At 48.5% G+C, this 26,499-nt stretch overlaps 1 protein-coding gene across 1 annotated transcript in view; it reads left to right on the top strand.

Moving 5' to 3' along the window:
- Positions 1-26,499, top strand: part of ITPR1 (inositol 1,4,5-trisphosphate receptor type 1) — a 1,666,678-nt gene that overhangs the window by 1,334,888 nt on the left and 305,291 nt on the right. Inside the window, exon 50 of the mRNA XM_086939209.1 lies at positions 15,067-15,259. Coding sequence (XP_086795335.1) covers positions 15,067-15,259 — 193 coding nt within the window. The remainder of the gene's footprint in view (positions 1-15,066; positions 15,260-26,499) is intronic.

Here is a 26,499-nt window from a genome sequence, read left to right on the forward strand (position 1 = left end):
GCCTCTTTTTGTAAAAGAGACCAAACTAATCATCAATGATTCAGAAAAGGGGGTGGTGATGAACAGAGTGTCTGAATTAAGCAGACCACTCTTACCCAGTCCAAAGATCAGGGCTTTATCCATCACCGTTTTTAGCTCACTGCACCATCCCAGCTCAGAACTTGGCTATATGCAAATTAGTCTGACCCTGGCCCAGTGCATCATGGGAACAGGGCAGACCAAACTACCAAGCCAATTCTTATACTGGGAAGGAAACAAGCTACCGAGGACCGGTTTCTGGCATTTCAGCCGTCTTCGGCCCGGCTTGCTTGAATCCTGATGGTGCAATGAGCTAGGGACTCACATCTGAGTATACCCTTCCACGCTTATCATCAGCCAGTCAGATGAGCCTCACCCCTTGGAACCCTCCTGAAGGAGCCTCAGATTTTCTACTGCACGTTGTGCTTAGGGAGTCTCCTTTGAGCTCTGCTCAATCTCTACTCTTAAAAGCCATGTTGCACGTGGCAAGAAAAGATTGTTTGTTGAGGACAGGCATAAGGATTGTATATATTGCCTGTATCCTGATCATAAGGCTGCAGACTGCAAGATTTGCCGCACTTTTTCTACCAAGACCCTCCGGGACCGTGAGGGTAGGCTTCTCACCTGGCTCCAAAAGTTGAAGTCCAGAAAAGACTCCGTCTCCAGTGACAGAGAAGAGTCTTCTTCACCCTCATCTTAAAGAAGGTCAGTCGAAAGGGGTAGGGCTGCGCCTTCACCTTCTGCAGAGCGTCCAATTAAGGCCTCAAAGACCCCCCCTGAGAGTCTGAGAGCCAGGGTTTGGTCGAATCTCCTCACCACGGTGTAAAGGAGAGGGAGGGACCATCTACACTGTCTTCTGGGATGAAGACCGCTCCAGCCTTCAAGAAGCCATCTTCTCAGTCTTCTGAGAAGTCAGACAGGAGTTCCAAGTCGTCAACGACGCAGCTGAAGGCTTCGTCGACTAAGGCGTTGAAGGCCAAAGTTAAAGTGGTACGGTCGGCGTTGAGGGGATCGTCGACTGAGTTGTCGACGGTGGTGACAGCAACGTCGACTAGGATGTCGACGGGAACATCGACAGCAGTGACGACGAAGATTTTGTCGACGGTGGTGACAACAGTTTGGTTGACGAGTGCGTCGGCGACGACACTGATGACGGCAGCAGGAGTGTTGACGGTCTCGTCGTCAACTGCGTCGACGACGCCCATCTCGTCGTCGATAGTTCGTTCGTCGACTGTGTCGACTCCGTCGACGGGGGCAGCATTACCAGAAAAAACTCCATCGTCGACGATACTGTCGTCGACGGAGAGGATCACTATTTCTATGAGACGGATTGAACCAGACATGACGTCTCCAAGGAGGGTTACCCCCTTGCCTCCAGCTCTGCTGTTAGAGGAGGATGATGACCACTCAGATGAGGATCAGGACTCGTATGGATATGTAAATAGTCCATCCCAACTTCTAGTAAAATGTCAAGAGACTGATTCCGAACGAGAGTACCTGCAGGAATGTGCGTATCAACATTCTGCACGGCCACAGGAGTATACGAGGCAAGAGATGGTATCTGTTCCATCTTCTCTCTTGCAGGATCTCCATTACATGCTGCAGGATTACAAATCCAGGTGTTCACAGCCTGCTGCTATTCCAACTACTCAAGTCCTGCCTGTCCCTATGACCCCTGCAATGGCCTCTCCAGAGTTGCCAACTCAGGTGATCTCAGCCACAGACACCGGTTCCACAAGTGCCTTCAATACCACTGGACACTCACGATGATTATTCAGGTGAGGATCAAAACTTTGATGGCAGGCCTAATCAAGGCTTAAAATGGGACGAATCCCAGACCCGGCTTCACCATGTTCCGATCCGGTGGACTCCCCTCTTGTGGATATCGGGGGGTTCCATAAGTTGATGGAAATGGCGTTTAGCAGATTCCAGCTACCAATACCTTCTGTTGCCACCAAGTGTTTTCTATATGACTTTAAGGAGCCATATAAGAAGGTTACTAGATCTATCCCTATTGTTCCGCATGTTTGGGAGGAAGGCCTTAAGACAATGAAGAACCCAGCTACGGTGGTCCCTGTCCTACTGTGCCTGGAAAATAATACATAGACGGCTATGTCTCTGGGTACACTTCAGTACCAAAAAGCTCCGTTCAGAGGTGCCAGAGGTAAGAGTACTACGTACAGAGGCTCATACCAGCAGCAACGGTACTCATCGTACAGATCAGGGTCACAGCAATACCACCAGCCTTATCAGCAAAGACAAGGCCAGACCTCTAATTTCTCTCGTTCGAGTAATAGAGGGAAACCGAATCGCCAGGGACGTGATACGTCCAAAAGACAATAGCGGCATCCTGGCTCTTCCTACTGTGCCGACCTCCACAAGGTCATCAGTGGGAGGAAGGGTATCATTACCTTCAGAACTGGTCCAAGATGACATCAGACCGTTGGGTGCTAAACCTCATTAAAAGGGCCATACTTTGGAATTCACACAAATCCCACCATCCAAGCCCCCGGACGCCATTCCATCAAAACATCTGTGTCTCCTGCGGCTAGATGTTCATCAGATGCTCCTGGAAGGTGCTGTAGAGCTGGTCCCCTCCTCTCAAAGAGGGGAAGGAATCTATTCCAGGTTTTTCCTGGTAAGGAAGACACTAGAGAGATGGCACACCGTTTTAGATCTCAGGGAGCTCGAATTCCTCACTGCAGACTGAGGTTGCGTCCTCTTCAGGAGCAGCTAGACTGTCAGTGGAAGCAGATTCACGGTTCATTCGATGACAGTGACAATCACCTCGGCAATGAAAAAAGCTGCCTCGTGGTGGACAAAGCAGGAAAACCTATCCCAAGGTCTATCCTTCGTAAGCGATCCGTCTCCTCAGGTAGTGACAAGGGATGCGTCATGGGACGGCTGGGGTGCAGTACTGCAGGATCTTCATGTCAGTGGACATTGGTCACCTCAGCACCGTCTTCATATCAATCTCCTAGGACTCAGGGCTGTCAAACTGGCTCTTCAAGCATTTCTCCCTCGACTGCGAGGTTCGAAGGTTCCCATCCAGACGGACAACACCACGGCCATGCATTACATAAACAAAGAAGGGGGAACCAGGTCTCTCCTGTTGTCTAAGAAAGCTCAGGAAATCTGGGAATGGGCTATCCTTCACGATATTTCGCTGCAAGCGGAGCATCTACCAGGGGTCCTGAAAGAGAATGCCGACAGACTAAGCAGGCTATCCTCAGTCAGTCACAATTGGGAACTGAACCAAATGGTTATGGACGAGATCTTCCAACAGTGGGGCAGCCCTTTGATAGATCTATTTGCCACCCTGACCAACAAGAAATGCCAGTCTTATGCAAGCAGGCTTCACCATCGAGGATCATTGGGGAATGCGCTTTCGATAGCTTGGTCAAGGGCATTTGTTTACGCTTTTCCCCCCCATTCCAATGATCCTGAGGCTAATCGGGAAGATCAAAGTGGAACCATGCAAGATGATCTTGATAGCTCCTGCTTGGCCGAGACAGTTCTGGTTCACGGAACTCCATCTGCTGTCGCTCGTCCCTCCTCTTCCCTTGCGGACCATTCCGGACCTTCTCACGATGTCCAAAGGGGCAGATTTGGCATACGGATCCAGCTTCATTGCACCTGACAGCATGGCTCCTGAGCAGAGAGAATTTATGAACCTTCCACTCTCGAATGAAATAAAACAGGTTCTCTCCCAGGCTAGAGCCCCTTCCACGAATATGATTTGCCGTTTTAAATGGAGAAGTTTTTGCATTTGGTGCAGGAAAGAAGGTGTTGATCCTTTCTCTTCTCAACCTCATCAACTTCTGCCTTATCTTTTGTCCTTAGCTAAGACAGAACTGGCGCATTCATCCATAAAGATTCACTTAGCAGCAATTTCTAGATACAGACGTTCGGCATCTGGACCATCTCTCTGGTCTTCAAGAATATTTAAACCATTTCTCAAAGGATTGTTTCGAGTCTATCCCCTAGTGAGGCCTCCGCCTCCTACTTGGCAACTGAATTTGGTTCTCACACAACTCATGAAAGATCCATTTGAACCTATACATCGAACTGACTTGAAATTACTTTCATGGAAGTTGGCTCTCCTTCTTGCCCTCACATCGGCAAGACGCATTGGGGAGTTACAGGCTCTCACGATTCAGGAGCTATTTCTCAAATTCAAGAGGAAAACTGTAATCTTAAGGACTAATCCGAAGTTCATACTGGTACCTTCGGATTTTCACCTGAATCAACCAGTGATTCTTAAATCTTTCTTTCCTCACCCTTCCACACCAGCAGACAGGTCACTGCATTCTCTGGACGTACAAAGGTGCTTAAAATGTCATTTGGACCACACCAAGGAATTTCATACATCATCACAACTATTCATTGCTTTTGGTGGTCCTCGCAAGGGCCTCCCCCTTTCAAAACAAAGTATTGCGAGATAGATTTCCAGTGCCATTCTATATTGCCATTCGACAGCAGGTAAGCCCCTGACCAGCAGAATTAAAGCACATTCCACAAGATATGTGGCTTCGTCGACAGCTCTCTTCGCGGGAGTACCCATTAGAGACATTTGCAGGGCTGCAACATGGAGCAGCGTTCACACCTTTATGAAGCATTGCTGCTTGGTTTCTCCAGTATTGGGGTGTCTTTCATAGATTCACATGCTTGAATATTCCCGTCGTCGGAGTGGGAGTCCCACGGTAAATAAAATAGCAATAATATACTATATATATATATATATATATATATATATATATATACTCATATAAAATCAGGAGAAAACCTGAAATATGTAAAAGAACAGGCTTAAATTGCCTACCCAAAATTCTACATAGGAATGCATGGGGATGGAAAATACCGAATGCAGCCTATCCCTGTCATTATGTTGGTCCAAACTGCAGCCAATCAGGCGACAGCAGCCCTCTAGAACCTTCTGCTCGGAGCTCAACACCTCAGATGTTCTACCGCACGTCGTGTGTAAGGGAGTCTCCGTGAGCTCTGCTCAGTTTTCTCTTCTCTTCAGGTTTTTTCCTGTTTTCTACAATGTCTACTAGTAAGAAGTCTCTTTTCAGAGCCTGTTCATCCTGTGGAAAGCTAAGACCTTTTCATGAGGACCCACACAGTAAGTGTATTTGCTGTCTTTACCCTGACCATGAGATGGGAAGCTGTAAGTTCTGTAGAACTTTCTCCACAAAGACTTTAAAAGACAGAGAAGGCAGTTTACTCCTCTGGCTTCAGAGATTAAAGGATAAAGATAATGTACTTTCTGATGCTGAAAGTCTAATTTCCGGCCATTCTAAAGCAGCTTCTAAGCATGGTAGTGTGCAGGAGGTGCCTTCTCCATTTTTGAAAAAGGAGAGGATGTCTCTCATTGACCCCTGCGGTGTCTTCACCACTTCCTACCACTTCTGGGTCCACGAGACCTGGCTCTATGGCTCTGTCTGCTTCTGCTTCCAGTTTTTCTGTGAAGAAAAATGATTTTCCGTCGACGATGGTGTCTACAGTTCCGTCGACGAGAATGGCTATCTCTGGATCAAAGTCGACGACGACTGTCACGACGACGCTTGCTTCTGGATCTTCGACAGCCCCTTCAGCGACGTCATAGTAGTCGATGAGGGTAATTCTCAGTTCGAAGACTGTCATCAATTATCCCAATTTCGTCGTCGACTAAGAAACCTTCGTCGTCGACAGTCCGATCTTCGTCGACGAAAGGCTTGAAGATGTTGATTTCGTCGACGCCATCGACGACGAGGGTTCAGTCTACGAGTGTCCCGTCGACGAGTATTAAGTCGTCTTCTGTTCCGTCGACAGCTATCCCGTCAACGACTACTCCGTCGACGACTGCCCCGTCGACGACTGTTTCGTCGACGAACAAGTTAAAACTAAAGGCTCCGTCGACAACTATGTCAATGAAGGTTCCGTCGACAGCTCCACTGCTGACGACAACGTCCCCGTGGACGATGTCCTCATCGACTGTTTCCACAAAGAAGACCACAAAATCCATTACACAGTCGATGACTCTGAAAACTCCATCGACTGATGGGGTGCTGTTGATGTCAAGGTCGCAAGATGTAGTCTCAATGACATCTTCATTTGCCTCCCTACCTTTGTTGCCGCTGTCTTCCAGCAAATCGGACCAGTTAACAACTTTTCCAGAAGAGGGAATGACTCTTCCACCCTCTCCTTTGTTTGCTACGGACTCGGATCAGGAGTCTGAAGGTCAGGCTCAAAGTCCTTCAGACTTAAATATAAAGTGCCAATACTTAATGATGAGGAGGAGCAGTATGGCCCGCATGATGAAGTTCAGTCTCAAATGCCAGCTGCAATGTTGCCTTTGTCAATGATTTCAAGTCTCCAAAACATGTTGGATGACTATAATCGGCGTTTCCCGCCATCACCACAAGTATCTACTGTCCATTCTGTTTTGACCCAGATTACGGAGCAGTCAACCGCTCCTTCGAAGCCTTCACCGCCTGTTACTATTCAGAAAAGCACATCAGTTCAGGTTCATGCAACGCTGTTTCCTGATGACTATGAGAATCCTCCAGAACGCGAGGATGGAGAGGTTACAGATGTGGATGGTGATGATGATCAGATGGCGGAGTGAGATGACTATCGGGCGCAGACACCATCCCCATCTCGGGTGACGCCAGGGGATTCTCCTCCGGTGGATCTTGCAAGCTTCCATCAATTGATGGACAGAGCGGCTCAGCGTTTCAAGTTACCACAAGTCCAAAGAGAGGAAGATTGCTTCCTGTATGACTTTAAAAACCAACCATTTAAACAGATTCACATTGTCCCAATTATTGATTTCATCTGGACTGAAGGGGTAAAACTTATGAAGACTCCTAACTCTCTACCAGCACAGTTACCAAGGTTAGAGAAGAAATATAAGGTGCCGGTGGGATCTTCAGCATGCCTTACAGGCCAGCCTAAGCCTGATTGTGTCGTTACACAGGCAGCTCAAAGAGGATCACGGAATTCAGCATCTACTATCACCGCACCACCAGACCGTAAGGCCAGCGTCTTGATGCTATAGGTCGCAAGTTTTCCTCAATGTCTTAGACTACTGTGCGAGCGGCTAATGCTATGGCCATTTTGGGTCTTATGACCGTCAAGTTTGGGCAGATATGTCCGCCTATGTGGCGTTACTTCCGATGCTTCCAGGGCAGAAGCGCAGCAGCTTCTTCAGGAAGGTGAAAGAACATCCGAGGAATTGATTGATTGTGCAGTGGATGTGGCCTGCACTGGTTTTCGACAACTCGCTGAAGCAGCCGTCTTACGTCGACAAGGTTGGCTGCGCTCAACTTCTTTTCGTCAGGAAGTTCAAGCAAAAATTCTTGATATGCCTTATGACGGAGAATCACTCTTTGGAGTGCACATTGACTAAGCGTTGCAATCCATAAAGAAGGACACAGACAGTGCACGTGCCTTAGGTACCCTTCAATTTAAGAAACGGCCCTTTCGGAGTGCTCGAGGACGAGGCACTACCTCCAATTTTCAAGGAGGAAGCAATCAATATCGCTCCTATAACCAAGGCAGCCAGCGTTTCTCCGGAAACCGACCACAGTCTTCTCGTCAGCAGCCTGCCAAAACCTATAGAGGAAAGTCCACTTACAGGGGAACTTCCAACAAGCGTCAATGACTTACCTTTAAATCTACAAATTGGAAGTTGAATCTCCGTTTGGTTCTCAATGGTCCTCCATTACCACAGACCGTTGGGTTTTCGATATTGTAGACAAGGGCCATGCATTGGAATTCGTCGAAGTACCTCCTCCGACACCACCTTCCGGACTGCCACCTCCAAGAACTATTCCATCAGGTTCGCCTTCTGATTCAGAAGGGTGCGGTAGAGGTAGTGCCAAGGTCTCAGAGAGGAAAGGGGTTCTATTCCCGATTTTTCCTGATCGTCAAGAAGAACGGAGAATGAAGACCCATATTGGACTTGAGAACGCTCAATCAATATCTCAAAAATCAATCCTTCTGTATGCTAATGCTTACAGAAATCTTGCGTTTGCTCTCGGTCGGAGATTTCATGGCAACTATCGACCTCCGAGACGCCTACTTCCATGTCCCAATACTCCCAGGTCATCGGAAGTTCCTACGATTCAAGGTGGGGCACCTGCATTTCCAGTTCAAGGTCCTGCCATTTGGCCTCCGTTCCGCCCTTCGAGTCTATACCAAGATATTTGCTCCGGTCATGGCTTTTCTTCGCCTCCAAGGTGTCCAGATATTCCCATATCTCGACGATTGCCTCCTGAAGTCGCAGTCCCGCTCACAAATGTTGCACCATACATCCATTTGTCAGAGAGTATTTCGTTCCTTGGGTCTATCCATCAACCTGGAAAAATCCCAATTGCACCCTGCAACTTGCAAGGATTTCCTAGGGGCCACACTTGACACCACGCTGGCAAAGGCGTTCGTCTCCCTAGAATGTCAACAGAGGATTCTACGCTTAGTGTTTCTTCTACTGTCAAAACGGTGCATTTCAGTTCGACTGTTGAAGTCCTTTCTGGGGATGGGTTCTTCATGCATCGCTCTCATCCCACATTGCAGACTACGAGCACGTCCTATTCAAGAGGAACTAGACGGACAGTGGCGTCAGGTCACCGGTTCCTTCAACGATCTGATTTGTGGCACGATTCGCATGAGAGCAGCGCTGAAATGGTGGACACAGCCATTGCATCTTGCAGCAGGGATGTCGTTCCTATCAAACACCCCGGATCTGACACTAACCACGGACGCATCTCTGGAGGGATTAGGGGTGCACCTCCAAGACCTGTCCATAAAAGGAAGATGGACTCTACATCAGAAAGCCTAGCACATCAACAAATTGGAGCTCATGGCTATTTTCCTAGCGCTAAAATAGTTTCAACCCGTGCTACAAAGAGAGTCTGTCCTCATACAAACAGACAACACAACCTGCATGCACTACATAAACAAGCAGGGCGGAACGAAGTCTCCGGTGTTATCTCGCCTGGCACAGGCTATTTGGGACTGGTCACTCAATCACCAAATCACAATCACTGCAGTTCATCTCCCGGGGTTGTCCAACCTCCTGGCGGATTCCTTAAGCAGATCCCGATCATCAACCCACGAGTGGGAACTACATCAACCGACACTCGACATGATCTTTCGTCGCTAGGGTCGCCCAGCGCTGGATCTCTTTGAAACACCAGAGAACCGCAAATGCCCAGCTTACGCAAGTTGGCATCCCCACAAAGGGTCACAGGCAATGCCCTTTTGATGAATTGGTCAAATCGGTTTGCTTACGCCTTTCCTCCAATCCCTCTGGTGCCGCGAGTGCTTTGGAAGATGCGGAGAGAACCCTGCCACATCCTTCTCATTGCTCCCAGGGCCCACGACAGGCGTGGTTCTCGGAGTTACTCCTTCTGTCTCAATGCGAGCCCATCCCTCTTCATCCTCGGGTGGAACTTCTCTCCATGGACAGGGGCCTCGTCTACCATCCGGACCCCTCTTCTCTGAGCTTATCAGCCTGGAACCTGAGCACTGTGAATTTGCACATCTAGCCATTCCTCAAGGATGCCGAGACATCCTTGCTCAGGCCAGGGCTCCTTCAACTATAAAGACTTACAAGTTGAAATGGAAACGTTTCTGCCATTGGTGTGCTGAGGCCGGTGTGCATCCCTTGCGTGCAACGCCCGCTCAGCTCCTCCCTTTCTTCTTTCAACTAGCTCAGTCAGGATTGTCTCATGCAACTTTAAGAGTTTTTCTGGCGGCACTTTTACGCTTCTGCCACGATGGCTCCGCCTCCCTATGTTCCTCCAGGATAATACGCCAATTTTTCAAAGGACTCTTTCGTAAATTTCCACCAGTTCGGCATCATCCTCCTGCGTGGAGCCTCAACATTGTCTTAGCACAATTAATGAATGCACCATTTGAACCGATTCATAGAGCGGACCTCCAGTACATCACCTGGAAGGTTTTGCTTCTCCTTGCTTTGACGTCTTCGCGTCGAGTGAGTGACAATCATGCATTTACGATCAAACCACCATTTCTTCAGTTTCAGCCGGATTGTGTGCTACTACGCACTAACGCTACTTTTCTTCCTAAAGTACCTTCAGATTTCCATATCAATGAGCCTGTTATTCTGAAGTCTTTCTTTGCCAATCCGCAGTCTCCTGCGGAACAACGCTTGCATTCCTTAGACATTAAGTGGTGCTTGAAGTTCTACATCAGCAGAACAGCCCAGTTCTGCAAATCGGATCAACTGTTCGTAGTCAATGGCCGTTTCCAAAAGGGACGTCCAGTCACCAAACCTACAATAGCCCGCTGGATGTCTTCGGCTATTGCCTTCTGCCATCAAAAAGCAGGCAAACTTTTGCAGTCTACAGTAAGGGCCCATTCCACCAGATCCATGGCGTCCTCTACTGCACATTTTGCCGGTGTCCCGTTGCATCTGATTTGCAGAGCTGCCACGTGGTCCAGCAAGCACACGTTCACGAAACACTACTGTCTGGGTGCCATGAATGAAGGGGATACCGCAGTAGGACAAGCTGTGCTTCGTAATCTCTTTAAATAAGGTGAGCCTCTGTTCTACCCTCCTCCTATTAGTTTCCATATATTTTTTGACTGTTTGATATATATATATATATATATGTGCTCTATTCACATATATTTCTTTTACAGTCTTTGGTTATGCATTGTGTTTATGGAAACTTTGTCCTTTGGTATGGACTGCTAACTATTCTATATTCAAGCATGTGAATCTATGAAAGACACCCCAATACTGGAGAAGAACAATTGTTACTTGCCTGTAAACAGGTGGTTCTCCAGTATTGGTGTCTTTCATAGATTCACATGCGACCCTCCCTCCTCCCCTCAGAGGCTCTCTTCTCCTCAGACTCTTTTGGGTCACTCTTGTGCTACGAAAATCTGAGGTGTTGAGCTCTGAGGAGAAGGTTCTAGAGCGCTGCTGTTGCCTGATTGGCTGCAGTTTGGACCAACATAATGACAGGATAGGCTGCATTCGGTCTTTTCCATCCCCATGCATTCCTATGTAGAATTTTGGGTAGGCAATTTATGCCTGTTCTTTTACATATTTCAGGTTTTCTCCTGATTTTATGAGTATATATGTTTATATATATATATATCTATATTTAGTATATTGCTATTTTATTTACCGTGGGACTCCCACTCCGACGACGGGGAATATTCAAGTATGTGAATCTATGAAAGACACCAATACTGGAGAACCACCTGTTTACAGGTAAGTAACAATTGTTCATCCTTGGCGCAAGAGGACACGGCTGTGGGCCAGGCAGTTCTGAGGAACCTCTTCCAATGATTATTGAGCTTCCTTTATATCCCTCCTTACTGATATTTTATGCACATTTTGTATCTCTGAAGTTCTGATGGCTGTTGCAATGTATGATTATGCAACAAAATGTGCTTTATTGCGTACTGCTTGCTACTCTGATACAAAAGCATGGGAATCTATGAAAGTTACAATACTGGGGCAAGGAAACAAGTTACTTACCTGTAACTTTGGTTCCCCAGTTTTGGTAACTTTCATAGATTCCCATGCTCCCACCCTCCTCCCCGAGGAAATCTCAGCCTCCAGCAGATATGGTTACTGTTACACAACCGCTGTGAAAATCTGAGGCTCTGAGGTTCCTTCAGGAGGGTTCTAAGGAGTGAGGCTCTTCTGATTGGCTGATGATTAGTTCGGTCTCTTTTACAAAGAGAGGCGGATATGCTACAAAAGGGAATGAAGCCTAGGCCTTTCCTTTCTCTTTTGTACCTACTGCTGTGTTATTTTGTTACCGAGACTCCCACTCCGATGACAGGGAATGATACAAAAGCATGGGAATCTATGAAAGTTACCAATACTGGGGAACCAAAGTTACAGGTAAGTAACTTGTTTTCTTTGTTGTGGAGACACATGTAGCTGTTTCACTAGCCTCATTCTTAAATACAGGGTAGAAATATATGCATAGAAGGGCTTTCAGTTAGCCCTCTTTATCTTCCTCCATTGGCCTGGTGAGTGGCTTTCACATTTTGCATCCACCCACCAGAGCCTCCCATGGGACAGTGGGTCAGTCTGCTTTCGGTCACTGAGACTCTTCCCTCTCAGTGACACCACTTTGCTCTTGCACTTGTGCACACTGGTCTGAAAAGTTGTTTACTTCAGTGTCAGGGTTGGTAGGTCGATGTCTGCTTTGTTTTCATATTTTTTAGGTCTTGCCTGAGCCAGCGCATGCGCTGCACTGGCGAGACTTTTAGTGAGTGGGCATTTTAAAATGCGACCACACGCTTCTGTGTGGCCTCAAGCTTGCACGCAGCAGCCATCTGGCTTTCCTCGCGGCACTCTTACTGAGCACGCGATCGCTTTAACGGCCGTGCGGCCAATGCTTGTTACATTCGTATACCTGCATGCAGCAGTCTGCTCTGCTTGTACCAGCCCCCGGTCCCTGTACCTCGTACTTCCATGTGTTAGCCGTGTCCTGTTGGCTCTCCAGTGATCTCCACTGTTCGGGCTTGTGGATACTTTCCACATTGCTTCCGCAACTGGTACTCGTTAGGGCTTCACAGACACTTTTCTTCCGTGTTTACTTCTCTTACGTCATGGTGCCGCAGCTGCGCTCCTCCCTCCCGTGGCCTCTCGCGTTTGATTTCTGCTGGAGGGCCGCCGCTTTATCGCCCGTGTCCAGGCTTCCTTAGTTTTGCAGCAGCAAAATCACCTGTCTCACGCCCGTATAGGCTGTACTGGTTGGCAGAAAATGGCAGCTCCGCCGATCCCCTTGTCTTGGCCGTAAACCTGCCTGGTTCAGTGCCCTCACGCTGCTTCTCATTCCTGGCAACCACCGGAAATCAATATGCTGATGGGGGTGGGGGCAGCGGGGCCTCCGTTGTGTGCTGTAGGACTGCCAGTTCCCACAGCGGGTCCGCTGCCTATTTCCTTAGACCCACATACGGCAGGTCACTCTGCTTTAGCCATTGCCATCCCAGTTCCCCTACCTCATACTTGTGCGTAGTATCAACCGTGAAATGTCTGCTTTCCAATGACCTCTGCTTTCAGGGCTTGCTGAGGCCTCTCCAGCTTTCTCCCTGGCGGTTGCTCGGAGCAGCTTCTCAGGATATTTCTGCCACTGCTCTTTACTCACGCCATGGAGGCCGCAGCCACACCCTTCTCCTCAGCCCCACACGCTAGACTGCAGCTGCATTATCACATTATCGCCCACGTCCAGGCATCTTCCACGCTTCTCAGTTTATTCTCTGGTGCTTTGCACTGTTTTTCAGGCTTCCACAGCCCCTTTAGGTGCAGTATGATGTTGTTTAGGCGTCTTGGACTGCAGGAGCCTCACTACTGTGCGGACATCTTGCTAGCCGGCCTTCTAGTGCCCCTCCCGTGGAAATTAGTTCAACTACATTTATACCAGTAAACAAAACAAGCATTGGCATAGCCAATAGGTCTCGCCTTTGGGACCTTATAAGTTTTTAGCCATGCAACAGTTGATGTTATTGCACCAAGGATATTTTGCCGCATAACTAAATACTTATGAGGTTCCAAAAGTGAGACCTATTAGCTATGCCAATGCTTGTTTATTCTTGACAATGTTTTTTTTTCACTTTATTTTACCTTTTGCAAACAGGCACCTCAATTTTAGGCGATGTTATCTTTCAGTTTTACCGGCTGTTGCAGAAGTTTGCTAAACAAATAACATTGCAGGATTGCCCTAGCCATGCCTTTTGGCTTTGTAAATGCTTGTGTCCCTTAAGGTTGGCTCAGTGCAGACCGGGCTGTACTCTTTGGACCGATCTTCATGTGGTCTGTCCCTGTCCGCAGTGACGGGGACCCAAAACAGATTGGTAATGGCCAATGTGAAAGATTTCTGTTATTCTGTAGGACGGCTCTACCCACAACGGAGCGCTGAACATAGTACAGACCAATCAACATTAGCACAGAATAAGTCACAATGCGACAGTTACAATAGTGAAGATTTGGAACGAGGCGACCTGTACAAAGGAGTTGTATTAAAAAGAAAGTGGAGTGTGTGTTAATTTGAGTAGCATCTCGTAGCATGTCGTAGGTTATGAACACCTCTGGCCTCCGAGACAAGGTGCCTCCTGAGCCCAGAGAATCCAATGAGCTGGTCCTAGGGACGGCATTTTATGACCTGCGTGTGGCCAAGCCTACAGGCGATTAGTCTCCCAAGTGGGAATTTCCCGATGCTCCTGTAACCACATCTTAGTGACTTTTAGATAATAGGGGAAGAATTGGCCTCAGTTTGAGCAGAGATGTCTGCTTCAAATTCATTTTTTTTTAATAAAGATTTTTACTTGGGCATCGACAGGATAAGTTTGTCCACGCGTTTAACTTGTTCATTCCGACTCACTTTTTTCAATTTCTCAGTCTCCAAGTGGCTCAGGTGTGCGCAGACCTGGGGCCCATTGGCCACTACTGTACAACAGCCTTCTTCCACTGGGACTCCGAGGATTGCAGGAAGATCAGATGTCTGGCACTGTCCCGCAAAAGCTAGTCTTTGAGTTGTTGAGGGGTGGATACTGTACCCCCTACTGGTTGGGTTTGCAATTGGCTGTCTGTTTTGAGAAACCAGAGACTAAGTAGACAGGGTCGACTTCCTCTATGACGAGGAGCTGTTCTTTCCAGAAAACTGCAGAATGTTTATTGAGCGTTAACTTGGGTGTTTCGGGCAAGATGTTCAAAGGTGGGGGTGAATTTTATTATTCCATATGCATTTTTCCTTCAAAGAATGGTATTAGATGTGATTAAGGACTAAGGTTCCGTTTGCTCCCCAAAAGTTGTTAGTACATGGGGTTCACTGGCTTCCTTCCTCTCACTTGATAGGATTGTTCTCTTTTAGGTTTAGGGGTATATGGGTTTTGCAGCCTGTTCCGTTTGTTTGGTAAGTTGATTATACAATAGAGATCTCAATTTAATTGTTTCTTCCACCTCTTGATTTTGTTTTGCTAGTAAAGTTGATCCTGATGTCTCACAAATCCTTGAAAGTACAGCTGTCTCCCAAACTCATGTAAAGGTACATTTTCCTTCCTTCCTAGATTGTACGTATGGATCGCACAATGGAACAAATAGTTTTCCCGGTACCCAGTATTTGCGAGTTTCTCACAAAGGAATCAAAGCTTAGGATATACTACACGACAGAGCGAGACGAGCAAGGAAGCAAAATCAATGATTTCTTTCTGCGGTCGGAGGATCTCTTCAATGAGATGAACTGGCAAAAGAAGCTACGAGGTAGGATGACGGTTCCTGGGCTCCTCGGGCAGGATTCTGAATGATGGGTGAGGTCACTGCGAGGGATGGAGATTCTGATGGGTTTAGGAAGACCTAAGGAATTGTAAAATGGAGGCTCTAGCAGGGGGCAATTTTTGCAAGGGGTTGAAGTTCGACGATTTGAGATATTAAAAGATGCCAGTTTTGACTGTGAGGCTTATAGCCATAGATGTGTTTGTGAAAGGGGTGGTCAATTATGCACGGTTCAATACGACCGCTCTAGACAGTTAACAGATACCATGACACTGTCCATACCCGCTGCACTTAGTCCAATCTTATGGTTACAAATTGGTTTGACAGACCAATGCTTTTTGAGGTGAAGAAAACTTTAACCCTAGCTGGGGTCTTTTTAGACCCATGCACTTCTCATAGGTTTCAAAGAAAAAAAACTTTTTGTTCTTGTGGATTACATCATCAATGGTTAGTAATGGGGAATAACGAGTAAACAATTTTGCATCCTTTTTGATACTGTTTCTTGGGCAAATAGCTGATAGTGACTGCCTTTGCACAAATGGCAGCAAATGCAATTTGTGTTCTGCTAGTCATGGGGCCAAGTCCTAAAAGAGGTGCACATTGTTTCCACTGGTTTTAGCCTTTCTGGATCTATGGGATTTATTTTTTTACAGAGTTTTATATAGCGCAAGCTGGAGCTCTATAAAATAGCACCAGTTGCGTTACATGTTAGGCATGGGAGATTAAGTGGTTTGCCCAGAATTACAGGATGTTCAGCTTCATTGCCGAGACTCAAACCCAGTGTCCCAGATTCGAAGTCAACCGCTCTAGCTGTTAGGCCAACTCCTCTATTCTGTTTCTTGTAAATTAATGTAAAACACGTTAAATAAAAGCCAAATGTTTTTGTTCACACTTTGCCATATTAAAGGCAGTTGATTATCTACAGCAGAGAAGATGAATATGAAAGCAACATCCAAGCACTGGGATTACGTTTAATTATTTTCGGTCCTGGAAAAAGGGGACAGTGATGGTTAAATTGTCCTTGGTTCTACAGTAGATGGGTATCTTTGGGTCGAAGCCTGGAAATGGCTCATGGGAATCAGTTTTGTTCCAAGAAGTCTTGTGGCGCTATGTAGAAGTAGCTGTTTGAAACAAGTATTACGTTTTCCAAAAGGGTCAATGATCCAAAGTGCATGCTGCAAAATTAATTTGCTTACATGGTAACATATAGCAGGTATTTGTGTTACACATTTTTTTTAATTAATTGACGTTGGATGTGGAAGTGTCCGTTATCGCAGATCTGTTGGTTGGAGGGTCAACATAATGAGCTCAAGTGTGTAAGGGAATGTAGAGAAGTATTATCTGCTGTCATGGTTACCCCAACTTCTCCCTGGTGTTAAACTGCTTTCTGACTAGTCTTGACTGGGAGTCTGCTAATCGGGACCCCATCCACTGTGCTCTGCCCCTAAATTTGACATGGTAAGAACTTTGGTACCTGCGTAATTGGCTACTGGTGTACCCTTCTAAGTCTCTAGTATATGATGATAAGATACTTGGGGCATATGTACACAAGGGGTCTCCCATGGGCTGAAGCATGTATTATGCCACACATGGGGGATCACTCAAACTGTGACTACAGGTCTTCCATTGCAGCCTGTGTTAGCTGGTGCTAGCACCACTCACCACAGATATTTTTCCATATATCTGAAGTAACCAAGCACTCTGCATTCAGGATTGAAAGGCCTGTCTTAGGGGTTACTTATAGGTTTTAAGTGTGAGGGTACCCTGCCTGAGCAGGACACCCCCTACAAACCCCAGAGTCGATTCTCCAGGTTTTGTAAGTACGATCAGCCATTTAATACATATGGTGGACATTAAGTATATTACGAGATGTCTAACTAGATATTGGCTGCTACGATACTGGTCCTATCTAATAGACTACTAGCTGCAGATTCCTTAACGTAGAATTATCCCCAGGCGTGAGACTGGATCCGGAAAATTTTCTTTGCCACAGCATCTCTGCATGCCGGGGGCAGTACCATGTGACTCAGCCCTGACGTCGTCCACGGGCGTGATGTCAGCGAGGTCACAAGCCCCACCCCGGCACGCTGACATCAGTTTTTCTCTTTTCCGTGTGTAACGCAGATCCGGATCGTGTCCTGGCCTGTTTTCAAGCCTTCTCTTTTACGCTTTGCATTTCGGTAAAGTGTGCGAATGCCTTCGGGCTTCCAAGACTTGTACCTCCTGTGCACGTCCGATGTCGGCGACTGACCCTCACCCGATTTGTATGTGGTGTCTGGGCGAGCACCATGTCTCGACGGACTTCGGCGCCTGTCGGCACTTCAAATTGAAGTCATGGCGGGAGCGCCGGATGAAATTGCTGTCGGCCTGCTTGTCGATGTTGTCCCAGCGTCCGTCCCCAACCTCGGAAGCCAGGAGCAGCCAGTTTCGGCTGCGACATCGCCCTTCGCCGAGACTTCAAGGACGCTGCTCGGCGACTGGTAGGTCCTGCAGCTTGTCTCTGAGGCCCTGTCCTCCTTCGGTGGAGGGCACGGGTTCCCCTCGGAACGTGCGCCCTCGCCTGTCGCCACCCTATCCGCGTATTCTGGGCGTCGGGTCAACTATGGCCCAAATGACAGCCTACGCTGCGGCTCTGCAGGCTTCCTTGGCCCCTCCTCCTGAGACGTCTGCGGATCCCTAGCTTCATGCAGGGCCCTCCGCAGAGTCTCCGACGGCTTAGGACCTGGCGCCAATTATTTCGGCTTCAGGTTGTAGGAGGGTGGTGTCGTCGAGGGATAGTTGTTCGGGGCTCCACTCTTCGACACATGGCGTACCTGCCTCGCCGCAAATCCCTACGGGGCTCCCTGTGGCATTTCAGGGACACCGGGTTTGTCCCCTAGTTCCCCTTGGCCCTCTGAGCAGGCGGAGTCAACGCCGTTTCGGCGCGAAGTCTTTGCTCCCCGGCCCTGGCGGTGCTGTGGGTGGAGGCCAAGGCCTGGGGTGCTTAACCAAGTCTCTCTCGGTCCTCTACGCGGGCGGCTGCCTCATGTGAGGTCGAACCAGTGCCTTTTCGGCACCGCTCCTTCGCCGACCCGACCCGGCTCCAATCCCGTCCCGGCTCCAATCCCGTCCCATCCTCCTGAGGAGTCCATGGTGGTGGAGGTAGACTCTGCACCGCCAATTCCCACTCCGGTGCCGCTAAACGTCGAGCCAGCAACTGTGGTGGATCCCACTGCGTTGTGCCTGGGTCGGGTCCTTGAGTCGTCTCCTGAGGAGGTTCCCTCCTCTCTGAGGTTTGTCAGCCGCATTGTTGCTTTTTCACCGGCATCTTCCGGGGAGGGTTACTCGCCGTCCCCGGGGTCTAAGTCCTCAGTCCCTCTTTTCTGCTGTTCGTGGTTGGGTCCTGCACCGGCTTTTCCGCCCTCCCCGGGGGCCCCTCAGGTTCCCCACTCGTCTGTGGATTCCCCACCATTCCGGGGCTGGCCGCTTCCCCCTATAGCTGGACTTGGGAAAGGACGGTTCAGCTTGCAGCATTCGCCTACAGAGGAATTGCTTTCTCCCCCGCGGCGCCCTACGAAGGCCTTTGTTCGGGTTATTTCCACGGCCGCTGGCATTTTGCGGATGGGTGAACCCGTCTCCCCATTCCCTACCAATAATCTCCTGGAAGTTCTCCACCAGGGCTCTGGAGTATGGGAGCTGTTCCTTCCTTTTGAAGCGTCGCTCCACAATTCTCTTCAGGGGGCTTGGAGGCGCCCTGCCACAGGTGATCCGGTGCCTCAGCCGCTCCTGCATCTCGACCGTCCTGCTCCGCATGACCCAGTTTGCCTTTCCTTCCACCCTTCTTCTCAAGGCTCTTATGCTGACTGCCTTTCCATCCTTGCCTGTGGTGTTGTTGTTTCCTCTGTCTCTGGACGCCCAGTGGTTGGATTCCTGGGGGCGTAACATCTTCGCTTCATCCAGTGCTGCCTTGCGGGCGCTCAACACTTTGTGTGTTGGCTAGGGCTATCTCCAGCCTGTGGGATTCTGCGGAGTCCCTTCTTTCTCATGTTTCCCATGAGGGTGCCCGCGCTGATCTATGGCACCATGTGTTTGATGGTCTGGGGTTGGCCATGTTTATTCTCTGTGCGGCCTTGGATGTTGCCAATGCTCTTGGCCATGCTATAGCCGCTTCTGTGGTTCTGTCGCCATGCCTGGCTGCGGGATGCTGTTTTTCCTGAGAATATTGGGAAGTGTCTGGTTGACTTGCCCTTTGATGGGGTCCTTTTGTTAAACACTCATGCGGACTCCGCCATTCAGCATGTCCTTGCGGGACTCCGTCTGCCTCTCACTCCATAGGCTGGCTTGTTGATCCTCCGGGGCTTGATGGGAGGCGTTATCCCTCCTGCTCCTGGAATCTGTTTTTTTTTTAGTGGGCCCATTTATATATTCTGCGTGGTTAGACGTGCCTTCGTGGTCCCGTGGTTGGCCCCTCTCTTCTGTTGGCTGCTGGTTCAGCCCTTTTGGCAAGTGTGTATTTTTTGGCTGATTGCTAAGCGGTCTGTGGTTCCTACTGCAGGTCTTATGTTCTTGTTCTCTGATGTGGGATTTTTTCCGAAAGAGTGGCTCCCATGTTTTCTTTGGGACGTGCCATACATTAAGTGGGGTACTGGTAGCTATTGTATAGCTCTGTCCTACTCTGGGTAGGTGCGGACTCCCTTTTGCAGGTTCCTCACCCCTCCTGGCATCGCTACATTCCGCTGGTGCAGTTTCTTTGAGCTTGTCGGGGCGTAGCTTGCAGTGCTCCAAGTTCTGGCATTCTCAGTATCCACTGCATCGCTATACCAGCTTTGGCATGCCGTCTGCGGCGTTGTGCTATGGTGTTTCCACCCCCTTTTTTGTCCTGCGTTTCGGCCTAGTCCTCTGTCTGGTGTTCCAAGGGGGGTATTTTCCTGTGTTCTGGTTGACGGCTTGGTCCGTCCTCCATCTTTCTCCTTCTTTTCTAGCTGGTCCTGCTTCTTTTTCGTTGGTTGGTTTCTGTCCAGAACGGTCTCCTTTGGGGTCGTTCTGGATTTCCCTGGCCTTGCCTTCGTCTTGAGCTCGGCTTGGTCTGCGTGTTCGGCATTGTGGTGCTTGCCAACTGCCTGCTGCGCCCACCTGCTTTTCTGGTCCACGGCTGGGGGTCGTGGCATGGGTCGTTGTGCTCCTACCTCTTGTTCTGCAAGAGCCTTGCGCGACTGTCTTTTTTTCTCTAGCCTGCCTTTCTTGGCTGTGAGGCCGTTCAGCCTTGTCAGTTGTCTCAAGGCTGTGGCCGGTTCAGCTGTCCCCTTCGCTGTGTGTGTGTTTTCCGGTGGAGGGCTTTGCCTCCGTTTCTACCTCTTCTCCTTGGAGTCTTGGGGGGGATTCTTTCTTCCTCTGTATTCCTCTGCCGTTGTCTATCCCTTCGGGACTCTCTGGCAGATGTCCCTGTATCTTGGCTGAGCTTAGGGTGTCTGGGCCTCCCTTCGCCTTGTCCTTGCTTCTTTCTACTTGGTGGGGGCTGGGCCGCCCTTCCTGTCCCCTTTATACATCCCCTGCTGGGGCTCGGTTTCTTCCTCTGGGGGGCTCTCTCTCAGGCCCCCTCCTCCCTTCTGGGTATGGCTAGGGTATCTATTCTATGTTAAGGAATCTGCTGCTAGTAGTCTCTATCAGATGTACGAGTTACTTACGTAGCCGCAGATTTCTTCACAACCCGCCCTTCCTCTCAGTTCTGCAAGGACACTTAGCTTGGTCTTCTGCACTCACCTGCCTCTGGGTGGTTTGTCTTCTGCGAGTGCCCTCTTTCACTTCCCTCCTAGCAGGATGCTTTGTTCGGTTTGTTTGCATCCACTCCTTCCTTTCTGGTAATTAATCGGTAGGTTCATGTGTACTTCTGCATCCCTACACCCTGATGTTTCCAGTGTGGGGCCTACTCATACTTTTCTCCGTTTTTCATTGCTTCAAATTTGACTTGTGTGCAGTCCTCTGAGTTGGGGTCTCTTGGCTGTGCCTCAGCCCTTAGCTCTTTACAGGAGATGCGACTCTCCTTGATGGTGTTGTCAGGGGGTAATTTGTCGTTACTCTTCTGTTCTGGACTTCTTCTCCTTCACCGTTAAGACTGTGGTTGCAGGCTTCTTTCGACTGCTGCAACATTTTTCACATGTTTTTTCTGTCTGCAGGGAGAATGTTGTATTTGCTTGCAAGGTTGCTTTGCAGTAGCTGTTGTTTGATCTTCCTTTCTATGACCTTCGGTGCCACAGTGCCTGGCACTTCCCGGAATGGTGCTGTTCCTCACCATTTGCTTCTTTCCTTTCGGTTTATCTGGTTTTTCGCACCCTGTTCCCATATTCTCACAGTTTTTATTTGTGATGGCTCCGCATTGTAGCGCGTAAAAGTTATTAGAAGAAAACTGATGTCAGCGTGCCGCGGTGGGGGCTTGTGTGCCCTTGCTGACGTCACGCCTGCAGATGACGTCAAGGCGAAGTCACGGGGTACCACCCCCGACGCACAGAGATGCTGTGGCAAAGAAAAATTTCCGGATCCAGTCTCACGCCTGGGGATAATTCTACGTTAAGGAATCTGCGGCTAGAATAGTCTCTACCAGATACATCATTACCGGAGGAAAGTAAATCGTACGTTTGGTCTCAAACATGTTGGAATCCAACCCCAACACCGATTCCAGTGTTGGATGTAGGATCACATGCACTAGGTGTATTCCTGGTACAAGCCTTTCAGGGTCTAACAGTAAGCTAGTGCTGCTGGCGACCACAGGCATGATTCTGCCCTCCTGATGCTGAGCTGAACTCTAGCACGGGAAGGTAGAATAGGTTTCCTGTCATGGGAGGTGTAACCACCTCCCAGACAGGACTTAGTGTATTGGGCTGGGGTGGGGGTGCTTGCCATCGTCACAAGACTGCTTTGAAGGGCACATTTGGTGCCCTTCTTGCATACTCCAGTTGGAACAAGTTCAGGGAGCCATTGATCCTGCTCTGGCGTGAAACTGGACTAAGGACATGGGAGTATCCTCCCGTCTGTCCGGCCCCTCCTCTGGGAAGGATCCCTGAATCATCTAGGGTACTTAAGGGCTTACCAGTGGGTGGCTCTTCAGATTCGTCATGGGATACGATTCAGATGTGAAACCACTTCGTCCGTCTGAGCACTTTAAACTTCTTAGGGCTTCGCTTTGGGAACCAAGACTGCATCAACGAAGACTCCTGCTGCTCCTAGTCTTGTCGTCTTGCCAGTCTTCTGCGTTGTCTGTTCCTGTGCTTCACCCAGGTTCTTCTCCAGCCCTCTGGGCATCAAAGTCGCCCAAAGGAATCTCCCTTGAAGTGAAGGAGTAACTCCCCTGCATCTGCAGGCACCTCAACTAAGCTGACTTGTCTGCTGCTCCTGACGTCCTCTGACTTCGTATGGCCCAGCAACACAGGTGGTGGTTCTGCAACTCCCTCAAGGCCTGCACTGTCTTCTCAGCACATGTGAGGCCAATATCCCTTGTCGGACCTGCTGGAACAGTACCCCTATGCAGTGCGTTGACCTGCCGTTGCCATGGCTTGTTGACTCTCCGGAGATCTTCAGGCTCCAAAAAGCTCCAGCATCTCTTCCTGTTGTGGACCTGCATCTGTGGTGCACTGATAGAGGTCCTCTTGAGACACTTGTGCCTTTGGCCTGTGGGTCCCCTTGAGGGTCTTTTTTAGCTCCAGTGTGCTCCTAGTCTGCTCGGGCCTGCTCTGACTCTCCTGCACTTGGTGAGTACCTTGGACCTTGCTTGTCCTGACTCTGCACCTTCTTCGCTTTCCACGTCTGTTGCTGCTTGCGAGGCTTGTTGGTGCTCCTGCCGGACACCGACCCCCTGGTTCTCAACTTCCACATGAGACAGCTCGTGAACGGCTCCTGGTCTTCCGCAGCATTGCCTGGTCCTCATGGCTGCAGCAACAAGGTCACAGTCAAAGCTCCTGCATCTTCTATCATGGGTGGTCATTGGTCTGGTCACTCCTGAGTGGCATAGACACTATCCCCTCTGCTTGTAGGTACTTCTCTTCAGGAATCCCTCTGTGTATTCCACTGGATTCTTTCTCATTCTTCGCCAGCGGCATCTTCACTGAAGTCCTGCATTGTGGTCTATAGTGGTTTTCAACGTCATTTCGCACCTATGCACCCAGCTTCCCTGTTGTAGGTATCCCGGGTCCAGGGGTATCCACGGGTGGGGTGACTCTCTTACCTTCCATCTTCCACAGGGTTTCCTTATTGTCCACACAGAAGGTTCCTTCTGCTTGAAAACTGCAACCGCAACTTCATCATTGACTTGCATTGAGTAAGCGCTGTGGTTTCACTCTGCACACCACCTCCGTAGGGTTCGGAGGTATTTGCCTTGGTTGGATCCTTGTGTCCCCAGCTCTTCTGAGTCTTCTGGTCCAAGTCAAGACTCTGATCGCAGTTCTCATTCCACTTTAGTATATGGTTTGGTTTCCCCTTGGAGACCACTGTGTATTTGTGCTACTTACCTGTTCTACTCTTGAAATATTGTGTGTATTGTGTTTATATCTTCGGGTAGGAGATATTCCAATGTGTTAGTGTGTATAGTAAATAACTATTTTTAGAACTACACTGTGTGGTTCTTTTTTGTTTAACCTACACTATGATTACTTCTGGTAAACTAAGCTGCTTAACACTCGTTCTGGACTAAGTCTAAAGGCTGCTCTCCACAGCTAGTACTTTTGAACTTTCTATGGTTGTCTCAGACCCCTAAAATCACCATGAAGGTTGTCTGGATTAGTGCAAGGTGCTTCACTTAAATAAGTGTGCACTATATACTAAACCAGCCTCCTACAGGGATCTTTGGAAATATTAAAATGGTATTGAGGAGAACCACCTACTTTCAGACCATTTTGGTGGCTGAGACCCGTTCCCTCATATAAAAATAACAATTACTAAAGGAGGGCGTCCTAATCCGGTCTTTGCAAAAACATAGGTTGTATTGATCTCAAACAACCTCTATTATGTGAACTTGACATTCCTTGAGCAATTGAGATGTATTTATTCCTTACCTATTTTATTTACCAGATTAAATTCGTCTTGCAATGTTGAAGTTTAGATTAGGTTGTAATCCTGTCTGGGGGGAAAGAGGGGGCGTGAAAGTATGGCTACAGTGATTAAAGAAATGGGAGGAGTTTGAGTATGCGGACAGAAAATGAATAGTACTACACATGTCTCAATAGAATGTCCGGTATTTTTAAGCATGCTCCGGAACTTTTCAAATGTTTCTAATTTTAAAATATGTGATTTATAGGAGATGTAATGTTATTGACTTGTTACCCAATATGCATTTCTTTGATGTGGCTGTGGGACTGGCATGTTTATTTAGAAAAATTGGAGTAATCATTTATTGTGATGGGGAAGTTGTGTTTGTGTATGTATCTATTTTATGGACAAATGTCTTAATGACCATATCTATTACCCATCTACCTGAATTACGGCCAAGGTACTCTCCATCATACTGTCTAAGGTTAGCCACTAGACCTTACCCCTTGTGCTACTTTGCCTTGTTATTTTGAGAGGCAAAATACATGGTAGGGAGGGAATTGAGTGGGTGAAAGGCTTTCTATACTGTCCTTCATCTGACCTATCTGATACAGACTTCTAGCCACTTATTATTTACCTTAAAATTATCCTCGGGCATCAGACTGCATCCAGAAATTTTTCATGAGCAGTACCCTTGGGTGCGGGTAAGTAGCGTAGTTCGGCGGCACTTGGTGTCGTCCACTTCAGAAATGTTCATGGTCCCTACATAGGTGCCACCCAGGTGTGCTGATGTCAGTCCTTTTCTTACCATATTAGCCAGCACAGATCCAGGAAAGTTTACCCCTTAGCCATTTTTTGGCCAGGTATTTTTCAATGTTTTGTCAGTCTTTTTGAGGTCTTACCTTCTGATGTGGCAGAAATATCATCTAAGAATGCCGGCCTTCAAGCCCTGCGGTGCCTGTCATGGACAGATATCACTGACAAACTTGTATCTTGTTTGCCTCTGGTGCCTCGAACGGGACCACAACATGAATGCCTGCCCCAACTGTCAGGCCATGCACCCGAAGGCCTTGAGGGAGTGATCCCTCAAGCTTCTGGTGGCTCGATGTGACACCATGACGAAGGTCCTGGTCGAAAGGACGGTCCTGAGTGAAGTCATGGAGTCCAAAGTAAATGAGACCATTCCGGCAAGTTGAAGTCCACAAGAAGTTGTGGAAGCGTTCTTTGACTTTGCCTAATCCGTCAGCAATGAGATAAGTGAGCTGGCTCTGTGCTTGAGCCTGGGCCAGCTCTGTGCCTCCCAGAGTTTTCAGGAGCCGGAGTGACCCCCCCAGCCAACTCCGAGAATTCTATGAGACCATGCACCTCCTATTTGGGCGTACCTTGATGCCTACGAACCTTCAAGCCCCATGGATTCAGGATGGGTCCCTTCTAGATTTACACCAGCGACTCCATTCATGGCACAAATTGAGCCTCAGTGATCCATAGATGGATTTGTATTGGTATGGGTCCTGACCTTCCCTGGTGCTTGTAGGAGAGTAGGGTCTGCAATCCTATGATCACCCCAGATTTTTGCTTTTTGCTTCACTGGTTTACGACTTCTCTGGCTGTGGGCCTGCTAATCAGACCCACAGCCTTGCTGTTCTCTCACTAAATTGACACGTGCACCTTAGGTGCATTTACCATTTGGTACTGGGCCACCTTATCAGACCCTGTAACTCAGGGCATAGGTGTACCCAGGGCCTACCAGGGGCTGCAGCATGTATTATGCCACCCCTGGCTGGCCATCTAAATCTGACACAACTGGCTGCACGACAGCTGGGGCAAAGTGGTGTATTCACCCTTTGCTGTAGATATAGTATACCTATATCTAACCCTAAAATAAGACACATGTATTCCTATCAGTCACTCCTATGACAGGCCTTAACAATCCTGAAGGCAGAGTGCTTGGAATTATGTGAGATGGTGCTCTGGCATGAGCTGAGCCCGTCTGCAGCTTGCGGAACCAAGTCCTAATAGCTGTTCTATGATAACGCGTACCATATACTCTTAAGTGCATTATAATCCTCGCGGTTATTTGCTATCGCTTTATCAAAACATGTCGAGTAAGGTGTCATACGAATTGGAATACTAACCCCTCGCCAATTCTGGCGACGGGGTTGGCATTCCACCCTTCTAGAGGGACACGACATGTATGAAACTGTGAACCCCGGTTAAAGTTAACTCGAGCCTCA

This window comes from Lissotriton vulgaris, chromosome 9 (assembly GCF_964263255.1).
Source record: "Lissotriton vulgaris chromosome 9, aLisVul1.2, whole genome shotgun sequence".
Classification (NCBI taxonomy): Eukaryota; Metazoa; Chordata; class Amphibia; order Caudata; family Salamandridae; genus Lissotriton; species Lissotriton vulgaris.